At 41.7% G+C, this 19115-nt stretch overlaps 1 protein-coding gene across 2 annotated transcripts; it reads right to left on the bottom strand.

Annotated features, from left to right (window-relative positions):
- Window positions 1-1921: 1921 nt before the first annotated feature.
- LOC310676277 (P2Y purinoceptor 8-like) lies at window positions 1922-8597 on the bottom strand. Of its 2 annotated transcripts, XM_083438044.1 has the most exons (3): window positions 8406-8591; window positions 5945-6094; window positions 1922-3617 (listed from the first exon to the last, which is right to left on the bottom strand). In XM_083438044.1, the coding sequence occupies exon 3, from the start codon at window positions 3574-3576 to the stop codon at window positions 2518-2520; it is 1059 nt and encodes a 352-aa protein (XP_083294170.1). In that variant the 5' UTR covers window positions 3577-3617; window positions 5945-6094; window positions 8406-8591; the 3' UTR covers window positions 1922-2517. The 2 variants fall into 2 exon arrangements, with proteins under 2 accessions (XP_083294170.1, XP_083294169.1); XM_083438043.1 differs by lacking the exon at window positions 5945-6094 and having other exon boundaries at window positions 8406-8597.
- Between the last annotated feature and the right edge of the window lie 10518 nt (window positions 8598-19115).

The raw sequence follows: 19115 nt of genomic DNA, 5'->3' as shown, positions 1-19115 counted from the left end.
CTAGACTAGATAAGTAACTGGCCTAATTCCATCGGACTCTTATGCCCTGATGAGTGTTATTTGCCACCAAGGAGAAGGCCTATCTTTTCCCTACAGTAAGGATGCCCCACTATACACACACCTTGAGGAAATTGTGGAACTGACAGGGAAGAGAAAGGGGAATTCAGCAGCTTGATGGTCCTCTCTCTTCTCTACCTTTTTTTGGAGGGGGGAATGTGTACTTGGTTTTGGGATGAGTGGACAAGTATGTTTGCCCATCTTTGCTTATCATTTCAGTAAACCAGCCTAATTTGGTGTTGCATCAGGGTAAGGAGTTGAGCAACTGTCCTTTTCTCATCTAGCCCTCACGGAAAAGATTGCAGCATTAAACTACTATAAGGTTGAAGTAGTTTTAAAATTAGGGGAAATGCAGTAACTGGAAGAACAGTTGAGAAATGAGAACAAGCTTCTTAGGGGAACATTTTGCAGTCTTCAACACTGGAGATTTCCAGGGAAGGGCATCTACATACAGAGCAGCACGTGGAGAACCATCAGCCCACAGGCCTATTTAGGCCAAGCAGTTCTTTTCTTTGGCCCATGATCCACTTTGACCTCCTTTCAAGGCATGCTGTCAGGCAAGGGCTTTGCAAGCCTCAGCACTTGCAAAGGCCTTGCCTGAAAATGCACACCTTTGAAGCTAATTTGCATTCAAACTGTACCTGCAAGCACACATTTTCCCTCTCCATTTGCAGGTATAGTTTGACTGTCAGCCTCTTTGAATTTGTCACCTGATGCTGTCATGTGATTGACAAGTGACCAGCCCCATTGAGTGGGTCCAGCTCCCCACTGCTGATGCAGAGTATCCTATCTTAGGAGAAGAAATTGAGACAGATGCCCCCATGCCTATCTCTCAACCTCATGAAAATTCATCAACTTTTAAGTGCAAATTCCTCCTAATGTGCACATTTTCAAATGTAATTCCCCCAAATATGCACATTTTTGCACAGCATTTCCTTGTAATATAATGCATTTTTGTATGTTATTTTCATCAATATATGCATTTTTATGGAACATGTTACCCTAGTATATGTACATTACTTGGTTGGAGAACTGTATTGCAAATTTTGATAGATGGTTGTGTTTCATGTATTGTCTCAGTTTATGTAGGTTTCATAAAGTGTGAATTAGGTACGTTCACCTTTAAATGCAAACTGAATTGAATTTCTGCCCCAGGTTCTAGTCATGTCTTCTGGATTATAAGCCTGAGGACCACACTCTCAGAGCCTTTGTGGTTGAAGAGTGGGGTAAAAATGCTATAAATACATAAAAAGAATCACAATGAAACACAAGGCTTGGTTGATATAACATACATGACTGTCCACTACTGAAATGGCTTTCATGCCTCATATACATTTAGAGGTATGTCTGGTTGTTATTTATAATATCTATAACCTGCTTTTCCCTCCAGGGAACTCAGTGCAGCTTACATGTGGTTCCCAGGAAGTCTTGTATCTAGGCAATGCTGAAGGCCAGGCTGCTATTCATCAGCCCCTGGCCCATACTGATGAAGACCATCTACATGACAGGACTACCAAGCAAATGGAGCATGGGTAACAAAATAAGAGACAGGTGAGAAAAAGCCTGAAGTTATCCAAACAGAATTAGTAACTGTTCACAAATTGAAGCCTGTGTGCTGGGCTCAAACCTTTTAGCAAACAATTAGCATTTAAGTGAGTTCAGCACAGAACTCCTCCAAGAAATTGTTGCCTTTCTCTACAATATTCAGATTCCACCCTATCTCATTCCATAGCAATAATATGGTTCAGGAACAGTTTTGTCAGTTGATTCTGCCGGTTGTGTAAATTGACCCTGATCTCTCATGGTTATCCCAGATTTGAATATTCCAAAGACAGCAAAGAAGAACATTAACTTAAAATTGGAATGCAGACACAATAAACATTCTTTTATTAAAACTATATGGATGTAGTATTTAAGAATGGCACTTGCAACAATATTGTTACCTGAGATGGCAAGCACCACGTCAGGTGCTCACACAGCATAGCAAGATTTGTCCATACAAAGCTTTGTCAGATCAACATCAATAACAAAGAACAAATTACAAGATCATTCTAATTACTGAGAATCTGTACTCCAGGTAGTTGCATTCTTTTGTGACTTAGTGGCACAGGTAATTTGTGACATTTAAGGAAGGAAGTCTTAACAAATGTCTGTTTCCATTCAACCAAATATTTCTATTAACATTTGTTCCATAAATTCTGCATAGTCAAAAGTGGTTAAATACATGCTTTCCTCCTCATGCTACATTTGCAGGTGTCTCTTAATAAGACAGGTGTCTTTCAGCTGCACCAGTCTAACATCAGTTGCCTTTACTCAAAAGAAATAGAATCATGTGTGATAATTGTAGTCCATTTGATCTTCCAGAAACGTTTGGCAAAATAGTTCTGTGTAACTTGGCAGTTGAGGTTCTGCAATGAATTAGCTCCTGGTAACGTTTATTACATTCCAGAGCAATACAGACTATCTATTCAATACTTTTTGCATTGGTGTTATTTGGATATCATGCTCTGAAAAGATTGGAGTATTTTCACTGACCCCCACAGTTACGCATCTGCAGAGCTTCTTCTGTATCTTTCGCCGGAACTCTTTGGAGCCAAAGTAATAAACCAATGGGTCAAGGCAGCAATTGATGGTGGCTACTGCAAATGAAATTTTATATTCAAAATAAAATGCTTTTTTCCCCTGAAGAGTGAAGACGTAATGGATAATTGACATGATAATGTGAGGCAAGTAACAAACCGTGATCACAAGTAGCAACACTATTATCAAACAGACAGTCTGCTTCTTAGTTTCTCTGAGTTGGGTAGAAGGGGAGTGGAGAAGTGTTATGATGATTGAGAAGTAGCAAAACCCCATGATGAGCAGAGGTAGGAAAAAGAAGAAAAATATCAGAGAGGCAAAGTAAGCGATGAAGCGTTCTGGCTTGTCGTCAAACATCTCTTTAGGCAAAACATCAAAGCAGGTGATTATATCCAGGTTTTGCACACGAATCGTTAGGTTGGTCTTCATGAGCGGGACGAGGGGCAGTAAGACAAACACCCAAATGAGGGCGCATGTCAGGACAGAAGTTCGCATGGATTTCATGGCTTTGTAGCGCAAAGGGTGGACGATTCCCAGGTAGCGCTCAATGCTGATGCACATCATGGTCAAAAGGGAACAGTGCACATTACCATAGGACAGAACGGTGACAATACGGCACAGAGCATCCTCAAAGGGCCAGTTGTTTCCCCGTATATGGTAAACTATTTGAAAGGGGAGGATCATGCTGTAGACAAAATCAGCAAGGGCCAGATTGATGCACAACACAATGGTGGGAGTCCAAGGCCTCGAATACCGACACAGGAACCACAAGCAGATGAGGTTGAGTGGGATGCTGATGCAGGCAATAACTGAGAAGATGGTAGACAAAGTGACCTGGAGTGCATAGCTTCGAAGCATCTCACATGTGTCTTCTGACACAAGCCTTGCAGGAGGGAACAAGACTTTCGATGTTGGGATGAGTGGCATATCTTGAGGCATCCTTCTTCTGAAAAGAACTGAAAGCTGGTGGAGTCTTAGTTCTAGATTTAAAAAGGAAACGTATATGTAACATCCTTCATTGTAAGCAAGCAGTATGGTAATATATGTACTTTAACCTCTGTCTATTACACAAATGTGGTGTTTTGTTTTTTTAAAAAATGGATACCTAAAAGCATGTAAAAAGTAAATACCACAAAAGCTCATAACCATTAGGGATAGTGGATTAGTGCAGTGGACCATTTTACTAATAAACACTGGGTATTTTCACACTTCATGGCATCACATCTGGTTTGCCCCAACATGCAAATGACATAGGGAGAAATTGGATGCCTGATGCAGTTGCAGACGATGGACAGGAGGTGGCACAAAAACATGCAGCTCCACAAGAGAGGAGAGGCAACATCTGCTGCTGTGGAACCGACAAATTCAGCAGCAAATGCCTGAAGTTAGATGGGGCAAAGCATTATATTACAGGGATCATATACAAGTCCACACTGCCTACCTTTCTCTAGATTTACATGGGTACTTTCTGCCATTATGCCGTGCTGTTGGGACCAGGTGGAATAGTTTGTGTTATTCAACCATGATAGCCAACTGGTCAGTTCTCTAATCCTAATTAACACCACAATCTCTCAGTAGGATTATTGTGACTTGCTCAGGAGAAGGTAAACCTGAAACGTGGATGATGCTTCAGACTACGTATTGATATATATGAGCCAGGGGCTATGGAAAATGCGGCACAAAGCTGAAGGCTTGCTTAGTGTTTGTGAAGTTATAGGGACTGTCACCAAAGGAACACTTGATTATTATCATACATGAATCAGTTACGTGTATCCTCACCTACAGAAGTTAATAAGGTTCAGCAACATGAGGCTGCATCTAAGCTGAGCTGACAGAGGACGAGAATCATGTTCTTTTGGTAGTGGGTGCAACTTTTCTCATTCACCCAATGCTATGCCATGAAGAGCTACATTTGCCAAATAAAATAAAACAATAAAATAAGAACTCTTCTACACACAAGAGGTGCCCTTTCCTATATTGTGTAGGATTTTCCTTTCCATAAATAGTTCCAGCATTTTATTTTATTTTAAAAAAATAAATAGACGCTCAGAAATTTTATTGCTAATTATCACCAGAAACCATTTTAAGAGCAGGGTGCTTCTAGATGGGTGTTCATAATGGGATTGGCACACCTCATGCTTGCAAGTTGTTGTTTTTCTCCATTGTTCACATGACACTGCATTCTTATGCGTTCACAGCTTATATTTCCCCACCATGTGCCTTTAATTCGGATTGTCGCTTTCCAGAGAAAATCTGTTACATTTTTTAAAAACCTGTTGCTAACAGGCCACGTGAAATCTCTTAAGTGACTCATTTATAATATTAATTAAGCCCTGGTCTCAGATCATCCAAAGAAGTAGAAGCATACTATTTCCTCTGTCCTGATGTACATATTTCATAGGTTCACTGAGCTAGAAAGCTGTGTAGGGAAGACTATTTCTTTTTTGTTTCCTAAAGTTCAGCCTCACGGTCATTTTACACTGGAGATCCACGTATGCTTCTAAAAACAAGAGAATCGTATTATTTTGGATTAATACACAGGAATGTATGCTGGCTATTTTAGCTAATACAGAGGTCAAGGAGTACACAAGAGAGAGGGGGGAATGGGGGCAAACATTTTTTGCAGCTTGCTGTCTTTTCACCATGTATTTACTGATGAGAGCAGTTTGGGTGAGTAGCTGCAGACATGATGAAGTCAGGAAATAAACCCAGTTTTCTTTGCTTTTGCTTTCCTGTTGTATGTTTCACTTGCAGGAACTCACTTCTTGTGAAATACGTTTCCTTTCATGACCGTCTTTCCTCACTGCTGTTTTGTAACCAAGAAAAGAAGAGGGAGCCCTGCTTCCAGAGACTCTAAAAGCTCCCTGAGAGGAGGTTGAAGAAATTCTTGGCCCACTCACGCACTTCCTGTTGTGAAGTGTTTTCTTATATGCTTTATGCTGAGAGTTGCTTCTTGTGTGAGTCTGCAAATGCTACAAGTGTTGAGTGTGCACAAAAAATATATCCCCGTGACCTGTGTTCAAATGACTAACAGCTAAGGCCATTGGTAGAGCCACCACAACCTTTAAGAAGGGAGAAGCATTCCATTTCAGAGGGCAGATCTCATTTCTTCCAACATTTCTCCTATGAAAATAGGGACATCCTATTCCATAATAATACCGTGTTGGCCCGAATATAAGCTGTACCCATATATAAGCAGCACCTTTAAAATTCAAGGGCCTGCAGTGATGGAACCAAGTGGGCCTTCTTGGAGAAGACATTCCATAGCCCAGATTCCATGGCTGAAAAAGCTGCCTCTTGTGCTCACCTGGTGTGCATCAAATGGCAGTGGAACAGTTGATCTGAGTTACTTGCGGGGGTTTCTGCAGGAGGATAGCTCAAGATAGTCCATGAGATATCCCAGTCCTAGACCATTTGGGGCTTGAAAAGCTCAAGACCATTTTCTTCTGAATTACACCTGGAAAGAAATTAGTAATCCATGAAGAATTGAACAATACCAGAGCTTTGCTTCAATTCCAGTAGCTCTCTGGGAGCTGATGGCACTGCCATGAGTAGCACATGCCCATCTCACATATTGCATTCATAAATACATGGTGGGAGTAGGATTGTACATGCCAGCCTTGCGTGCCAACATGCACCCTTGAGAAGTAATTCCACCTACATGTTCAGTGCCAGGGTAACACCATGGTGAGGACGCTGTAAAGTGAGATGTCGATATTTTAATAAAACAAATAAAAATAAGATACATGCCTGCCAACGCTCATGAATCATGAATGGGAGGGATGTGTGTACCTCCCTCATGTCATTCAACCTTCCACATGGTGTCCCTACATCAAGCATTGATAGGGTCAGGCCTATCAAATAGCACCCCCTTTACACCATTCCATATATAGAAGATGAGCGGGCTGGCCACTGAATCTCATTTCAGCACTGGTGACAGGACAGCATCCACCTTTGCGCCTGAGGGCAGCAGGCTAGCTTAGGTAGCAGAGGACAAGCCGCATGGTTCACACACCGCTTTATCCTCTAATAAAGGAAAATGGTTATGGGTCAGGAGGAACAGATACTACGTTGCCCTCCCCCCAGCATCTGCTGCCTGAGGTACTCACATCACGTTGCCTATTGGTAGGGTAAACCCTGACTATGGATATGGGGCAGCCCTACAGAAGTGACAGCCACACCACTAGTCACAATCTTCCAGATATCTTTCCCCTGTAAAACCACCAACCCACCAGTGCCTTCCCAATCACACACAAAAGGAGGCTCGGAGCAAACATGGTGGTGAGAGGCTTTTGCCTTCTTACAGGCTAAGTTTAATAAGCCAGTTAGTGAGCCAACTGCAAGAGATGGCTGCCTGTTCTCCTCTTCTTCCCTCCCCAGGATTGCATGTCATTCTGATTGGGAAGATTAATCTTATGGACTCCTGGTATAAATTAAACAGTGTGAAATAAAACCAATCCACTGATACGCCTGGCAAGACATCTTCTTTGGTCAGGTAGACAGAGGAAGCCCATCCAATCCAATTCCAAGTTCCTGATGAACTGGGTGTGTGGAGAGAACAACTACCAAACCCCATGCTGTATTTAAAGGTGAGTTGCATTGGAGGGCTAAGATGCCCACATAACAATTAGTAAGCTTGTGCACCTCAGGATTACTGCAAAGGCTCATGGGAGATCCTTTCCTGCCAATCAGAATCTTTCTCTGGGACATGTAAACTAGAGGTAATGAATGTCCATTGACCTCATTTGTATTATTAACTGTTCTTCCCCAAACACCCCCCTGAATTTCAAATAAGCTCTTTAAAAAAGAAAAAATCTAGCATACTTTTGGGATGCTTTTAAAACTGTGGGAGGGGCACAATAACTATTATCCAATGCATATAAATATTCAGAGATCTTGCTAGGTGGTGGGGTTTAGGAAAATTATTATGTTTCCTTAGACTGACAGAAATTATCTAAGGTCCTTAAACCTGCAGTACAGTGGTACCTCGGGTTACAAACTTAATTCGTTCTGGAGGTCCATTCTTAACCTGAAACCATTCTTAACCTGAGGCGCGCTTTCGCTAATGGAGCCTCCCGCTCCTGCTGCGCTGCCGGCACACAATTTCCATTCTCATCCTGGAGCAAAGTTCTCAACCCAAGGTTAGGGGAGTTTGTAACCTGAAGTGTTTGCAACCTGAAGTGTTTGTAACCCGAGGTACCACTGTATAGTGTTGAGAAATTCTGTTCTCAAAAAGGCATACTTTCTCAAAGAGAATTTGTCATGTTAATGAGTGAAATTATCACAGTTAATGCAAAATGCTTGCTAATGTATGGAAGAGCTATTTACTCTGGGAATGAAATTGACCCAAGTGGATGGTAAATTTGTGTCTGGTAAAAATTCACAAGCATCCAGATGCCCGCATACATATAAATACATATATACTAGCCTGTTACTACTACTGCTACACACAGAAACCCCTTACCCAGAAGCACATACACTAAATATGTTCAAAACATATAAGTACTCATCTTTTATATTCCTTCAATGTTCAATGCTCTCCTTCTAGTTAAATAACTTTGCAACTGAATTCCATCCAAAGCAGCTTTCTGAGTAACAGAGCTAGACTTTGCAATACACTTAATCGTAAATACACTACACGTAAATAGTTTTTTAAAAAAGAAATAGCAGTCAAAACTAATACTGTATAATAAATTAAGCCTGTTAGTAAAAATGATTGCTTCTTCCGTTACCTTTTTTTAAAAAGGGAAAAAAACCAATTAGTTTACCTGTTTATTCATTCACATCTGCCGCTGTGAAGGTTTGAGGTTCAAATTTTGTCTCAAGTGTCTGGACGCTGGCTCCAGAGAGTATATTGCAACACCTACTTCCTTTTCATGCTCATGCTTTTGCGCACAAAAATAACACATATTGCATGGAGAACAGGATCTTCTATCCTCATGGTTCAAGTTTGTTTTTAAAAAGAACACACACAAAAAAGCAAAACCCCCCCCAAAAAGCGGAAATAACTACGCCCAATTACCCCTGTCATTTTTTGCTTTGTCCCTTAGTATTGCTATGAGTTTGTGGACTGCCTGGAACCCCCTTCTAATTCTCGGATGCCGGATATTTGATTTAGCAAAGTGTTAAAATACAGGTCAACCCAGCTTCCTGTGTTCAGGAAATCACCTGGGAGATCAGCTATTGTCCAAAGTCAAAGGAAAGGCAATGGTCCATTATGAAAGCTATGGAGAGGGGCTCTGTGCCTGATGGAAAAATGGGAGGAGCCCCTCCTCCAGCTCTGAGTTAGTTAGCAGGACAAAGACCAGGGTTGGAAGGAGAGTAGTTGCTTAGGATTGCAGTTGGCTGGAATGTGAGCACTGCGAGAATAAGTGGCCGTCTGTAAAAATGCAGCAGACGGTCAGAGAGCCATGGCGGATTTCTTTTTGATGTAAGGCTGCTTTGGCAATGGGAGAAACTTGTGGGGTGTTAATGCTGTGAGCCCCCGCTATCGCAAGCTCAGGTTGTATGCATGTGTAAATAAACCATATATCAGAAAGACACCACAGTCTTCGCAAGACTACATGGAGTCTCGCTTCAGGTGTTCCTCTTAATATCTGTAGATGGTGTGTCAAGTTTTTCCTTGTTAGTACAGACCACATTTTGTTAATTGGTGGAGTATGAGACTCTTAATCTCAGAGTCATGGATCCAAGTCCCATGCTGGGTGAAAGATTTCTCCACTGCAGGGGGTTGGACTAGATGACCCCCACTCTCCCTTCCAACTCTACAAATCTGTGATTCTGTGATATACTGGTGTTTGAGCCACCAGCTTCCTTGCAATGTCAATATATTTATTGCATTAGATTTCTTACATCCCAGGACAGGTTACAGTGCTATTTTTTTTTTCGAGAAAAAGAGGTGCCAGAACCCACTATGAACATCTCCCTTGTTCTCTTTTAATAGCAATGGCACCCACCTGAGAGGTACTGGAACTGAGTATGAGTTTTAGCTGAAAAAGAGCCCTGGTTAAAGCAATTTAAAAACACAAGGAAAGGGGTTTAATGGGGGCAACATTAGACGGATGTTTGCCTTCTACCTTTGGGAATAGGGCTGCTCCCAAGCCAACTAAATCAACCCTGTACACCACTGGACTACAAGCTACCAAGGGCCTAAACAGCCTCCTGGTGTTGCCTGTTGAGAACTGAAAAAAAGAGAGGAGTTGCCAGCCATCGAGCAGGCCATAATATTAAGTCTGCTAGGCTGTGTTTGGTTTGGAAGTTGCAAATTATTCAGATCTGCAATTAATACCTTCATTCAATACAGTGTGCCAAAATGCTCAGAAATGAACTCTGAAGAAAGTTGTAAGGATACTGCATTTCTTCAAACATTACCCCAAAAGCAGAACTTGAGCAATGTTACAAATTGTCTATATTTCCATGGTGGTCTGACGGCACTCTGAATAATAATGCACTCAGTGGCCGGGGCATTCCCAACTGGTTGTGGTCTCTTTCCCCACCCCTTCACTTCCCAACAGCTAAAATGAGAGGCACAGTCCACTAGTGTGCAAGGCAAAAATGAAGCATATAGGATTAAGTGAAAGGCCATTGCATCAGTAAAGGTGGCAGAAAAGCACCCAGGATGTTGCAGGGACACAAGGAAAAATGGTGACTGCAGTGGCCCAGACTTCGCATGCATTAGGTGTGAGCAGGGTATGGCTGTGAAGTGGTAGGAAAGAGGAGTGGTAATACAGCACAGTCATGTATTCTTTATTTCATAAATTTTATACACCGTTGTTTTTTTAAAAAATCTCTCTCTGTGTATATATATTCTTCCTTTACAAAATTGTACACACATAAATCATGAAACATGACACAGCTGACAAAAAAATGGGCCATGGGGGAGGGTAAATACTAAACATATTGTTTTACAGTACATAATAATAAAGTTATTACAGTAAACCAGTTCAATGAATTCTTCAATAAATCAACTCAGAAAATAGAACTGTAGAAGTGAGCTAATGAGCAGTGCCTGCTCATGTATGCCATATTGCAATATGCTGTAGGTATTTCTCATCCATGTATTGTTTCATTTGTATATTTAATAAAACCATATTACACAGTGTAAAAAACAGTATCGTTTTTCTCTCTCCCCTTGCCACCTTCATTTTTATTTTTTTGCAATATATTTTCCATTATGGCTTTTTGCCAGACTATTTTACACCAGTGATCAATATTCATTAATTGCAAGGTTTTCTAAGTGCTGGCTATTACTGTTCTAACTGCTATTACTAAATGTGTTACAGTGGTACCTCGCAAGACGAATGCCTCGGAAGACGAAAAACTCGCAAGACGAAAGAGTTTTTCGTTTTCTGAGTTGCTTCGCAAGAAGGATTTCCCGATGGGCTTGCTTCGCAAGACGAAACGTCTTGCGCCTTTTTTTAAAACCGCCAATGCATTCCTACTGGAAACCGTCAATACACAGTGGTGCGTCGCAAGACGAAAAAACTCGTAGAACGAATTAATTTCGTCTTGCGAGGCACCACTGTATTAATTCCTTACTTTTTAATTGGTCCATATCTGAAGTATATACAGTCTAAGTATATACAGTAAGTCTAAAACTGGGGTTATTGGAATTGTCTGAGCTGTAATCTGATCTCTGTAGAAGCTTCCTTCAAAAATTTGTCGACGTTTCCACCACAGATGTTTGTATGTACCTATAATTTGGCACCCTTGCCAACATAACAGAGAGCTATTGGGCTTTATATATGATAGATACCTCAGTGTTAAATACCATTAATGTACATTTTCCCCAATCAATCAATCAATCATCTCCTTTATTGGCATAGAAAAAGTAAATTATATACGTGGATCAGAACACAACACAGTTAACGAAACACAGTAAGAGATACAGGTAGATAGCCGTGTTGGTCTACCATAGTCGAAACAAAATTTAAAAAATCCTTCAAGCAGCACCTTAGAGACCAACTAAGTTTGTTATTGGTATGAACTTTCATGTGGTATGTCACTGGTATGAGCTTTTGTGTGCATGCACACTTCTTCAGATACGTATCTGAAGAAGTGTGCATGCACACAAAAGCTCATACCAATAACAAACATAGTTGGTCTCTAAGGTGCTACTGGAAGGTATTTTTTATTTTGTTTCGATATACTTTAGGATAAAACTTTCCAGACATCATGAGGTACGAAAATGGCTCTTAATGGTGATGTAATTTCATGGCGTCACTCAAAAATCTTGCCACAATTTTTAGTGAACGTTCCCTAATAGTTGCTGACAGAGATCTATATTGTGCTTTTGTGAGGGAAATAGTGGTGTTCTGACATCTTTCAACATACTGTACTTGACAAACTAGATTTAACTTCTAAAGAACCAGTGGGAGCTGGATAAACCCGGAAAAGTGGCAATTTTAGCAATGGACTTGAATTGTATTTATAACTAGGGGCTGCACCCCTGCTTCCTCTGCTCGCCAGCCACCCTACCTTTTCCCCACATTAACTTCCTCTTCCCACCCCATGCAATTACTCAGCTCACTTTTCACCTTCCCAACCCCTTATTCTGACACTGCTTCTCTTTTTTTGTTTTCCAGCTCCATTTTGCTTGTTTTTACCTCCTCCTTTTGTACAATCCAGCATCTTCTTCGTCCCACACATTGCAACTTCTTTGCACCTTTTCCACCTTCCACCCAATTCTGAAGCTACCATCCTCTCCTATTCTGCAGACCTTTTCATGACCCTACTTCTGAGTAGACAAGTATAGCGCTGCACAGCAAAACAGGTTGCTGCCCTGAGTAGATTGCAATCTAAAATGTAACACAGACGAAACAAAGGAAGGAGGTTCAATTCAAGAATTTTGCTTTCTATCTATTGACGGTACTGAGAGATATGCTACTATTGACTATATGACATTTAGCTGTCACAGGTAATAACCATTGATAGACCTATTTCTCTTTTTTGAATGTTTCCTTTGCCAACTGTAAATTGAGTCTAAGACTATGAAACAGCTTCAAGAAGTTAAGATTTCCTCAAAGCTTAATCTCATGGAAACAGTTTCCTCTGTTGTTGTTTAGTCGTTCAGTCGTGTCCGACTCTTCGTGACCCCATGGACCAGAGCACGCCAGGCACTTCTGTCTTCCACTGCCACCCGCAGTTTGGTCAGATTCATGTTTGTAGCTTCGAGAACACTGTCTAACCATCTCGTCCTCTGTCGTCCTCTTCTCCTTGTGCCCTCCATCTTTCCCAACATCAGGGTCTTTTCCAGTGAGTCTTCTCTTCTCATGAGGTGGCCAAAGTATTGGAGCCTCAGCTTCACGATCTGTCCTTCCAGTGAGCACTCAGGGCTGATTTCCTTAAGAATGGATGCGTTTGATCTTCTTGCAGTCCATGGGACTCTCAAGAGTCTCCTCCAGCACCATAATTCAAAAGTGTCAATTCTTCGGCGATCAGCCTTCTTTATGGTCCAGCTCTCACTTCCATACATCACTACTGGGAAAACCATAGCTTTTACTATACGGACCTTTGTTGGCAAGGTGATGTCTCTACTCTTTAAAATGCTATCTAGGTTTGCCATTGCTTTCCTCCCAAGAAGCAGGCGTCTCTTAATTTCGTGGCTGCTGTCACCATCTGCAGTGATCATGGAGCCCAAGAAAGTAAAATCTCTCACTGCCTCCATTTCCTCCCCTTCTATTTGCCAGGAGGTGATGGGACCAGTGGCCATGATCTTCGTTTTTTTGATGTTGAGCTTCAGACCATATTTTGTGCTCTCCTCTTTCACCCTCAATAAAAGGTTTTTTAATTCCTCCTCACTTTCTGCCATCAAGGTTGTGTCATCTGCATATCTGAGGTTGTTGATATTTCTTCCGGCAATCTTAATTCCGGCTAGGGATTCATCCAGCCCAGCCTTTCGCATGATGAATTCTGCATATAAGTTAAATAAGCAGGGAGACAAAATACAGCCTTGTCGTACTCCTTTCCCAATTTTGAACCAATCAGTTGTTCCATATCCAGTTCTAACTGTAGCTTCTTGTCCCACATAGAGATTTCTCAGGAGACAGATGAGGTGATCAGGCACTCCCATTTCTTTAAGAACTTGCCATAGTTTGCTGTGATCGACACAGTCAAAGGCTTTTGCATAGTCAATGAAGCAAAAGTAGATGTCTTTCTGGAACTCTCTAGCTTTCTCCATAATCCAGCGCATGTTTGCAATTTGGTCTCTGGTTCCCCTGCCTCTTCTAAATCCAGCTTGCACTTCTGGGAGTTCTCGGTCCACATACTGCTTGAGCCTTCCTTGAAGAATTTTAAGCATAACCTTGCTGGCGTGTGAAATGAGTGCAATTGTGCGGTAGTTGGAGCATTCTTTAGCACTGCCCTTCTTTGGGATTGGGATGTAGACTGACCTTCTCCAATCTTCTGGCCACTGCTGAGTTTTCCAAACTTGCTGGCATATTGAGTGTAGCACCTTAACAGCATCATCTTTTAAAATTTTAAATAGTTCAGCTGGAATACCATCACTTCCACTGGCCTTGTTATTTGCAATGCTTTCTAAGGCCCATTTGACTTCACCCTCCAGGATGTCTGGCTCAAGGTCAGCAACCACACTACCTGGGGTGTACGAGACATCCATATCTTTCTGGTATAGTTCCTCTGTGTATTCTTGCCACCTCTTCTTGATGTCTTCTGCTTCTGTTAGGTCCTTACCACTTTTGTCCTTTATTATGGTAATCTTTGAACGAAATGTTCCTTTCATATCTCCAATTTTCTTGAACAGATCTCTGGTTCTTCCCATTCTGTTGTTTTCCTCTATTTCTTTGCATTGCTCATTTAAGAAGGCCTTCTTATCTCTCCTTGCTATTTTTTGGAATTCTGCATTCAATTTCCTGTATCTTTCTCTATCTCCCTCGCATTTTGCTTGCCTTCTCTCCTCCGCTATTTGTAAGGCCTCATTGGACAGCCACTTTGCTTTCTTGCATTTCCTTTTCATTGGGATGGTTTTCGTTGCTGCCTCCTGTATAATGTTGCGAGCCTCAATCCATAGTTCTTCAGGCACTCTGTCCAGCAAATCTAAATCCTTAAACCTGTTCCTCACTTCCACTGTGTATTCATAAGGGATTTGGTTTAGATTGTATCTTACCGGCCCAGTGGTTTTTCCTACTTTCTTCAGTTTAAGCTTGAATTTTGCTATAAGAAGCTGATGATCTGAGCCACAGTCAGCTCCAGGTCTTGTTTTTGCTGACTGTATAGAGCTTCTCCATCTTTGGCTGCAGAGAATATAATCAATCTGATTTCGATGCTGCCCATCTGGTGATGTCCATGTGTAGAGTCGTCTCTTGTGTTGTTGGAAAAGAGTGTTTGTGATGACCAGCTTGTTCTCTTGACAGAACTCTATTAGCCTTTGCCCTGCTTCGTTTTGAATTCCAAGACCAAATTTGCCAGTTGTTCCTTTTATCTCTTGATTCCCTACTTTAGCATTCCAATCCCCTATAATGAGAAGAACATCCTTCTTTGGTGTCACTTCTATAAGGTGTTGTAAGTCTTCATAGAATTGGTCAATTTCAGTTTCTTCAGCACCAGTAGTTGGTGCATAAACTTGGATTACTGTGATGTTAAAAGGTCTGCCTTGGATTCGTATCGAGATCATTCTATCATTTTTGAGATTGCATCCCAGTACAGCTTTCGCCACTCTTTTGTTGACTATGAGGGCCACTCCATTTCTTTTACGGGTTTCTTGCCCACAGTAGTAGACATGATAGTCATCCGAACTGAATTCGCCCATTCCCGTCCATTTTAGTTCACTGATGCCCAGGATGTCAATGTTTATTCTTGCCATCTCATTTTTGACCACATCCAACTTACCCAGGTTCATGGTTCTTACATTCCAGGTTCCTATGCAATATTTTTCTTTACAGCATTGGACTTTCCTTTCGCTTCCATGCATATCCGCAACTGAGCGTCCTTTCGGCTTTGGCCCAGCCGCTTCATCAGCTCTGGATCTACTTGTACTTGTCCTCCGCTCTTCCCCAGTAGCATGTTGGACGCCTTCCGACCTGAGGGGCTCATCTTCCAGCGTCATATCTTTTATATGCCTGTTGTCTTTGTCCATGGAGTTTTCTTGGCAGGGATACTGGAGTGGCTTGCCGGTTCCTGCTCCAGGTGGATCACGTTTGGTCCAAACTCTCCACTATGACCTGTTCATCTTGTGTGCCCTGCTCGGCATAGTTCATAGTTTCTCTGAGTTCTTCAAGCCCCTTCGCCACGGCAAGGCAGTGATCCATGAAGGGGACAGTTTCCTCTAGTGGAGTTCTAATGTAATAAATTAGTTTTACTGAATGGTGTATTTAACAACATACAATATAATCAGCCATATGCTTGTTCAATGGGGTTTACTAAAATGTAAGTCCTATTATGTCAAATGGAACTTACTCCCAGGTAACTGAAAAACTATGTTAAAGAGTGAAGCAAGTGGCAAGCCATTCTCAACTATCTGGACAGTATTTTTTTTAAATAGGGTGGGGGGTGAAGTCAGAGCTTGTGGACAGAGCAATTTTTGTACAATTTGGTTTTTAAAAAGCACACACAATCAGAGACAGATGTAGTCTGGCAAGAATTTTATTTGCAAAGGAATAATTGTAAGATAGAATCATAGAATCATAGAGTTGGAAGAGACCACAAGGGCCATCGAGTCCAACCCCCTGCCAAGCAGGAAACACCATCAGAGCACTCCTGACATATGGTTGTCAAGCCTCTGCTTAAAGACCTCCAAAGAAGGAGACTCCACCACACTCCTTGGCAGCAAATTCCACTGTCGAACAGCTCTTACTGTCAGGAAGTTCTTCCTAATGTTTAGGTGGAATCTTCTTTCTTGTAGTTTGGATCAATTGCTCCGTGTCCACTTCTCTGGAGCAGCAGAAAACAACTTTTCTCCCTCCTCTATGTGACATCCTTTTATATATTTGAACATGGCTATCATATCACCCCTTAACCTCCTCTTCTCCAGGCTAAACATGCCCAGCTCCCTTAGCCGTTCCTCATGGGGAACTAGAATAGTCTATTCTTCTTGGGAAATGAGTCTGAACTGATTTAAGCTTTTTGTTATCTACATACTTGCTTGATGACCTGCATATGAGAAAGAAATAGACACCATGGGCAGGCCACAGTCTGCTAAACCATTTGGTCTAGGAAAGGAAGGCTAGACTCTGTCCTTTAGTCACCTTGATCATAAGGATCTAAGGAAGGGACTTCAGTAGTGCTTTCACTTTCTAAGCAAATGGAGCACAACTTCCCTTAATGAGGCCTTTATTATATTCAATATACATCATCCAAACTAATACTGGTTTGTTTGTTTTTAAAATAATATTTTAATTAAATTTTCAACAGAAATAACAAAAATAAAAAAACAAACAACCACAACCAAAGAAAAATATACACAAAAACAATATCAAATCCAAAGGGAATCTCTTGACTTCCCTCCCCCCCCACACCCCCGGGTTCCTTAAATTTCCTTTTCAACTGCATATCATTTCTACTTGAAATTATTTTTCTACCTCAACTTTCCTGTATTATTTCTTAAAATCCTGCCAATGTATTAACTTGTTTACAATACTTTTGTAAACACATAATAAACATTTCCCATTCTTTTTTAAATTTCTTGCCATCTTGATTTCTGAGCTTTCCAGTTAGTTTCGCCATTTCAGCAAAACTAATACTGGTCAGTGGAAACAGCTTGCAAGTTTACTTATGAGCTGTCATATAATGAAAAGCACCATGCTGGTCTTAATGGTCCAAACACAGCAATTAAAGCATATGAAAGCACACACATGGAATAAGACCGGGCTTCAAATCCCCACTCAGCCATGAAGCTCATTGGGTGACGTTAAGCCGGCCACCATCTGTCAGCCTAGCCCAGAGCTCTCCAAACTGTGTGTTGCGGCACGTTTGTGTGTTGGCTGCAGTGTGTAGGTGTGTCGCACAAATGCTCCTTGCATTCCTCCAGAGGCTGAAAAGGAGTTAGTATAACTAGTGGCGTAGCGTGGGGGGTGCAGGGGGGGCGCTCGCACTCGCAGCTCTCTGCCCTTACCTGGCTCACTCACTCTCTCTCACTGCAGTGCTGGCTGTGCGAATCCGATCCGAGCCGCCGGGTCGCCGCCCACTGTGGAGGGGAGGGTGCCAGGCGTGCGGTGCGGTGCGGAGAGAGAGCGAGGGACTATCTGGGGGAGGGACAGTGCAGGGGGGCGCGCAAATTACTTGCCTTGCCCTGGGTGCTGACAACCCACGCTACGCCACTGAGTATAACCTCCGGTCTGCTAGTAAAACTGAACTACTGTGTCACGAGTGATACAGGTCTAAAAAGGTGTGTCACCAACATGAAAAGTTTGGAAAGCTCTGGCCTAGCCTACCTCACAGAACTGTTGTAGAAGATAATCATGTATGCCACCTTGATCTCCTTGGAAGAAAGTGAAATATAATTAGAAATAAAATTAAGTAAGTACACCCTTATTCAGTGCGATGTATGTTGACACTGCTGTATGTCACGGTCAACATGGGTCAGATTTTATGTGGAGTTGGCTGCTGAATTTATCACAACTCAGCTCTCTCACATAAAAAATTGTCTAGTTTTCTTTTAAAAACCCACTATCTGGTCAATAGGAAATTTTAAAACAAGAACAAAGTAGTCTCAACGTCTTTTCCTTCGCTTGACATGATACGTTGAAAATTCGCACTGAACCACTAGATGGCAGCCCACCTTTAAAGATGTAACGCCAGGAAGACAGAGATTTTTCTACGGTTGGGAAGCCCAATTCTTTTTAAACTCTATGATCTTAGTTCCATAGATTTATATACAGTATTTTAAGAATATTTGTAACGTATCTTTGCCTCAACAGGAGGAATACCTGGTCTAACTTTGGAAAAATCATTCTTGCAGCTTTCCTTGGAAGTGACAAATTCCCATCGATTAGAATACGATATTTGAATCTAGGGAGTCGTGTTGTTGTTTTTTTTAACTTACATTTATTTATATATCGCAGCTGTGACACCAGCGCGATCCCACTCACTCAGAATCAAAAAGTCGCAGACTACTAGCAGCAAAAAAGGCACCCGTATCCCTTTTAATTGCGGTCTTGCTTTGTATGAATGGCTTAAAACTAATAATAGTCCCACCGGTGCAAATTCTAAAGCAAACGCGATCCATTGCCACGATGCTTCAAATTTAGAGAACGGTATGATTGAGAATTAAAGAAAAGCAAGATCATAGCCCGCTGTTAATACTGTATTGTGCGTCAGGCTGGCTGAGGGACATACAAAGTTGAAGTGGAGAAGCAATAAAATTGCTAGCACATTTGCAAAGCCAAGCAGGGTCCGGGCTGCTTTCAAATGGGATGCTGAGATTCTTGCATTGCAGGGGGTTGGACTAGATGACCCTCGGACCCTCTTCCAATTCTATGACTCTGTAAGATGAGACCTGAGACTGATATTTTTTTTAATTAATA

The sequence above is a fragment of the Podarcis tiliguerta genome (assembly GCF_965153285.1).
Source record: "Podarcis tiliguerta genome assembly, chromosome: 4".
Taxonomy (NCBI): domain Eukaryota; kingdom Metazoa; phylum Chordata; class Lepidosauria; order Squamata; family Lacertidae; genus Podarcis; species Podarcis tiliguerta.
This window is presented reverse-complemented; position numbering and strand designations above follow the sequence as displayed.

What these genes read in the sequence shown, in the direction of transcription:
- LOC310676277 (XM_083438043.1), bottom strand. Translation starts at nt 3,576, where the DNA reads ATGCCTCAAGATATGCCACTCATCCCAACATCGAAAGTCTTGTTCCCT.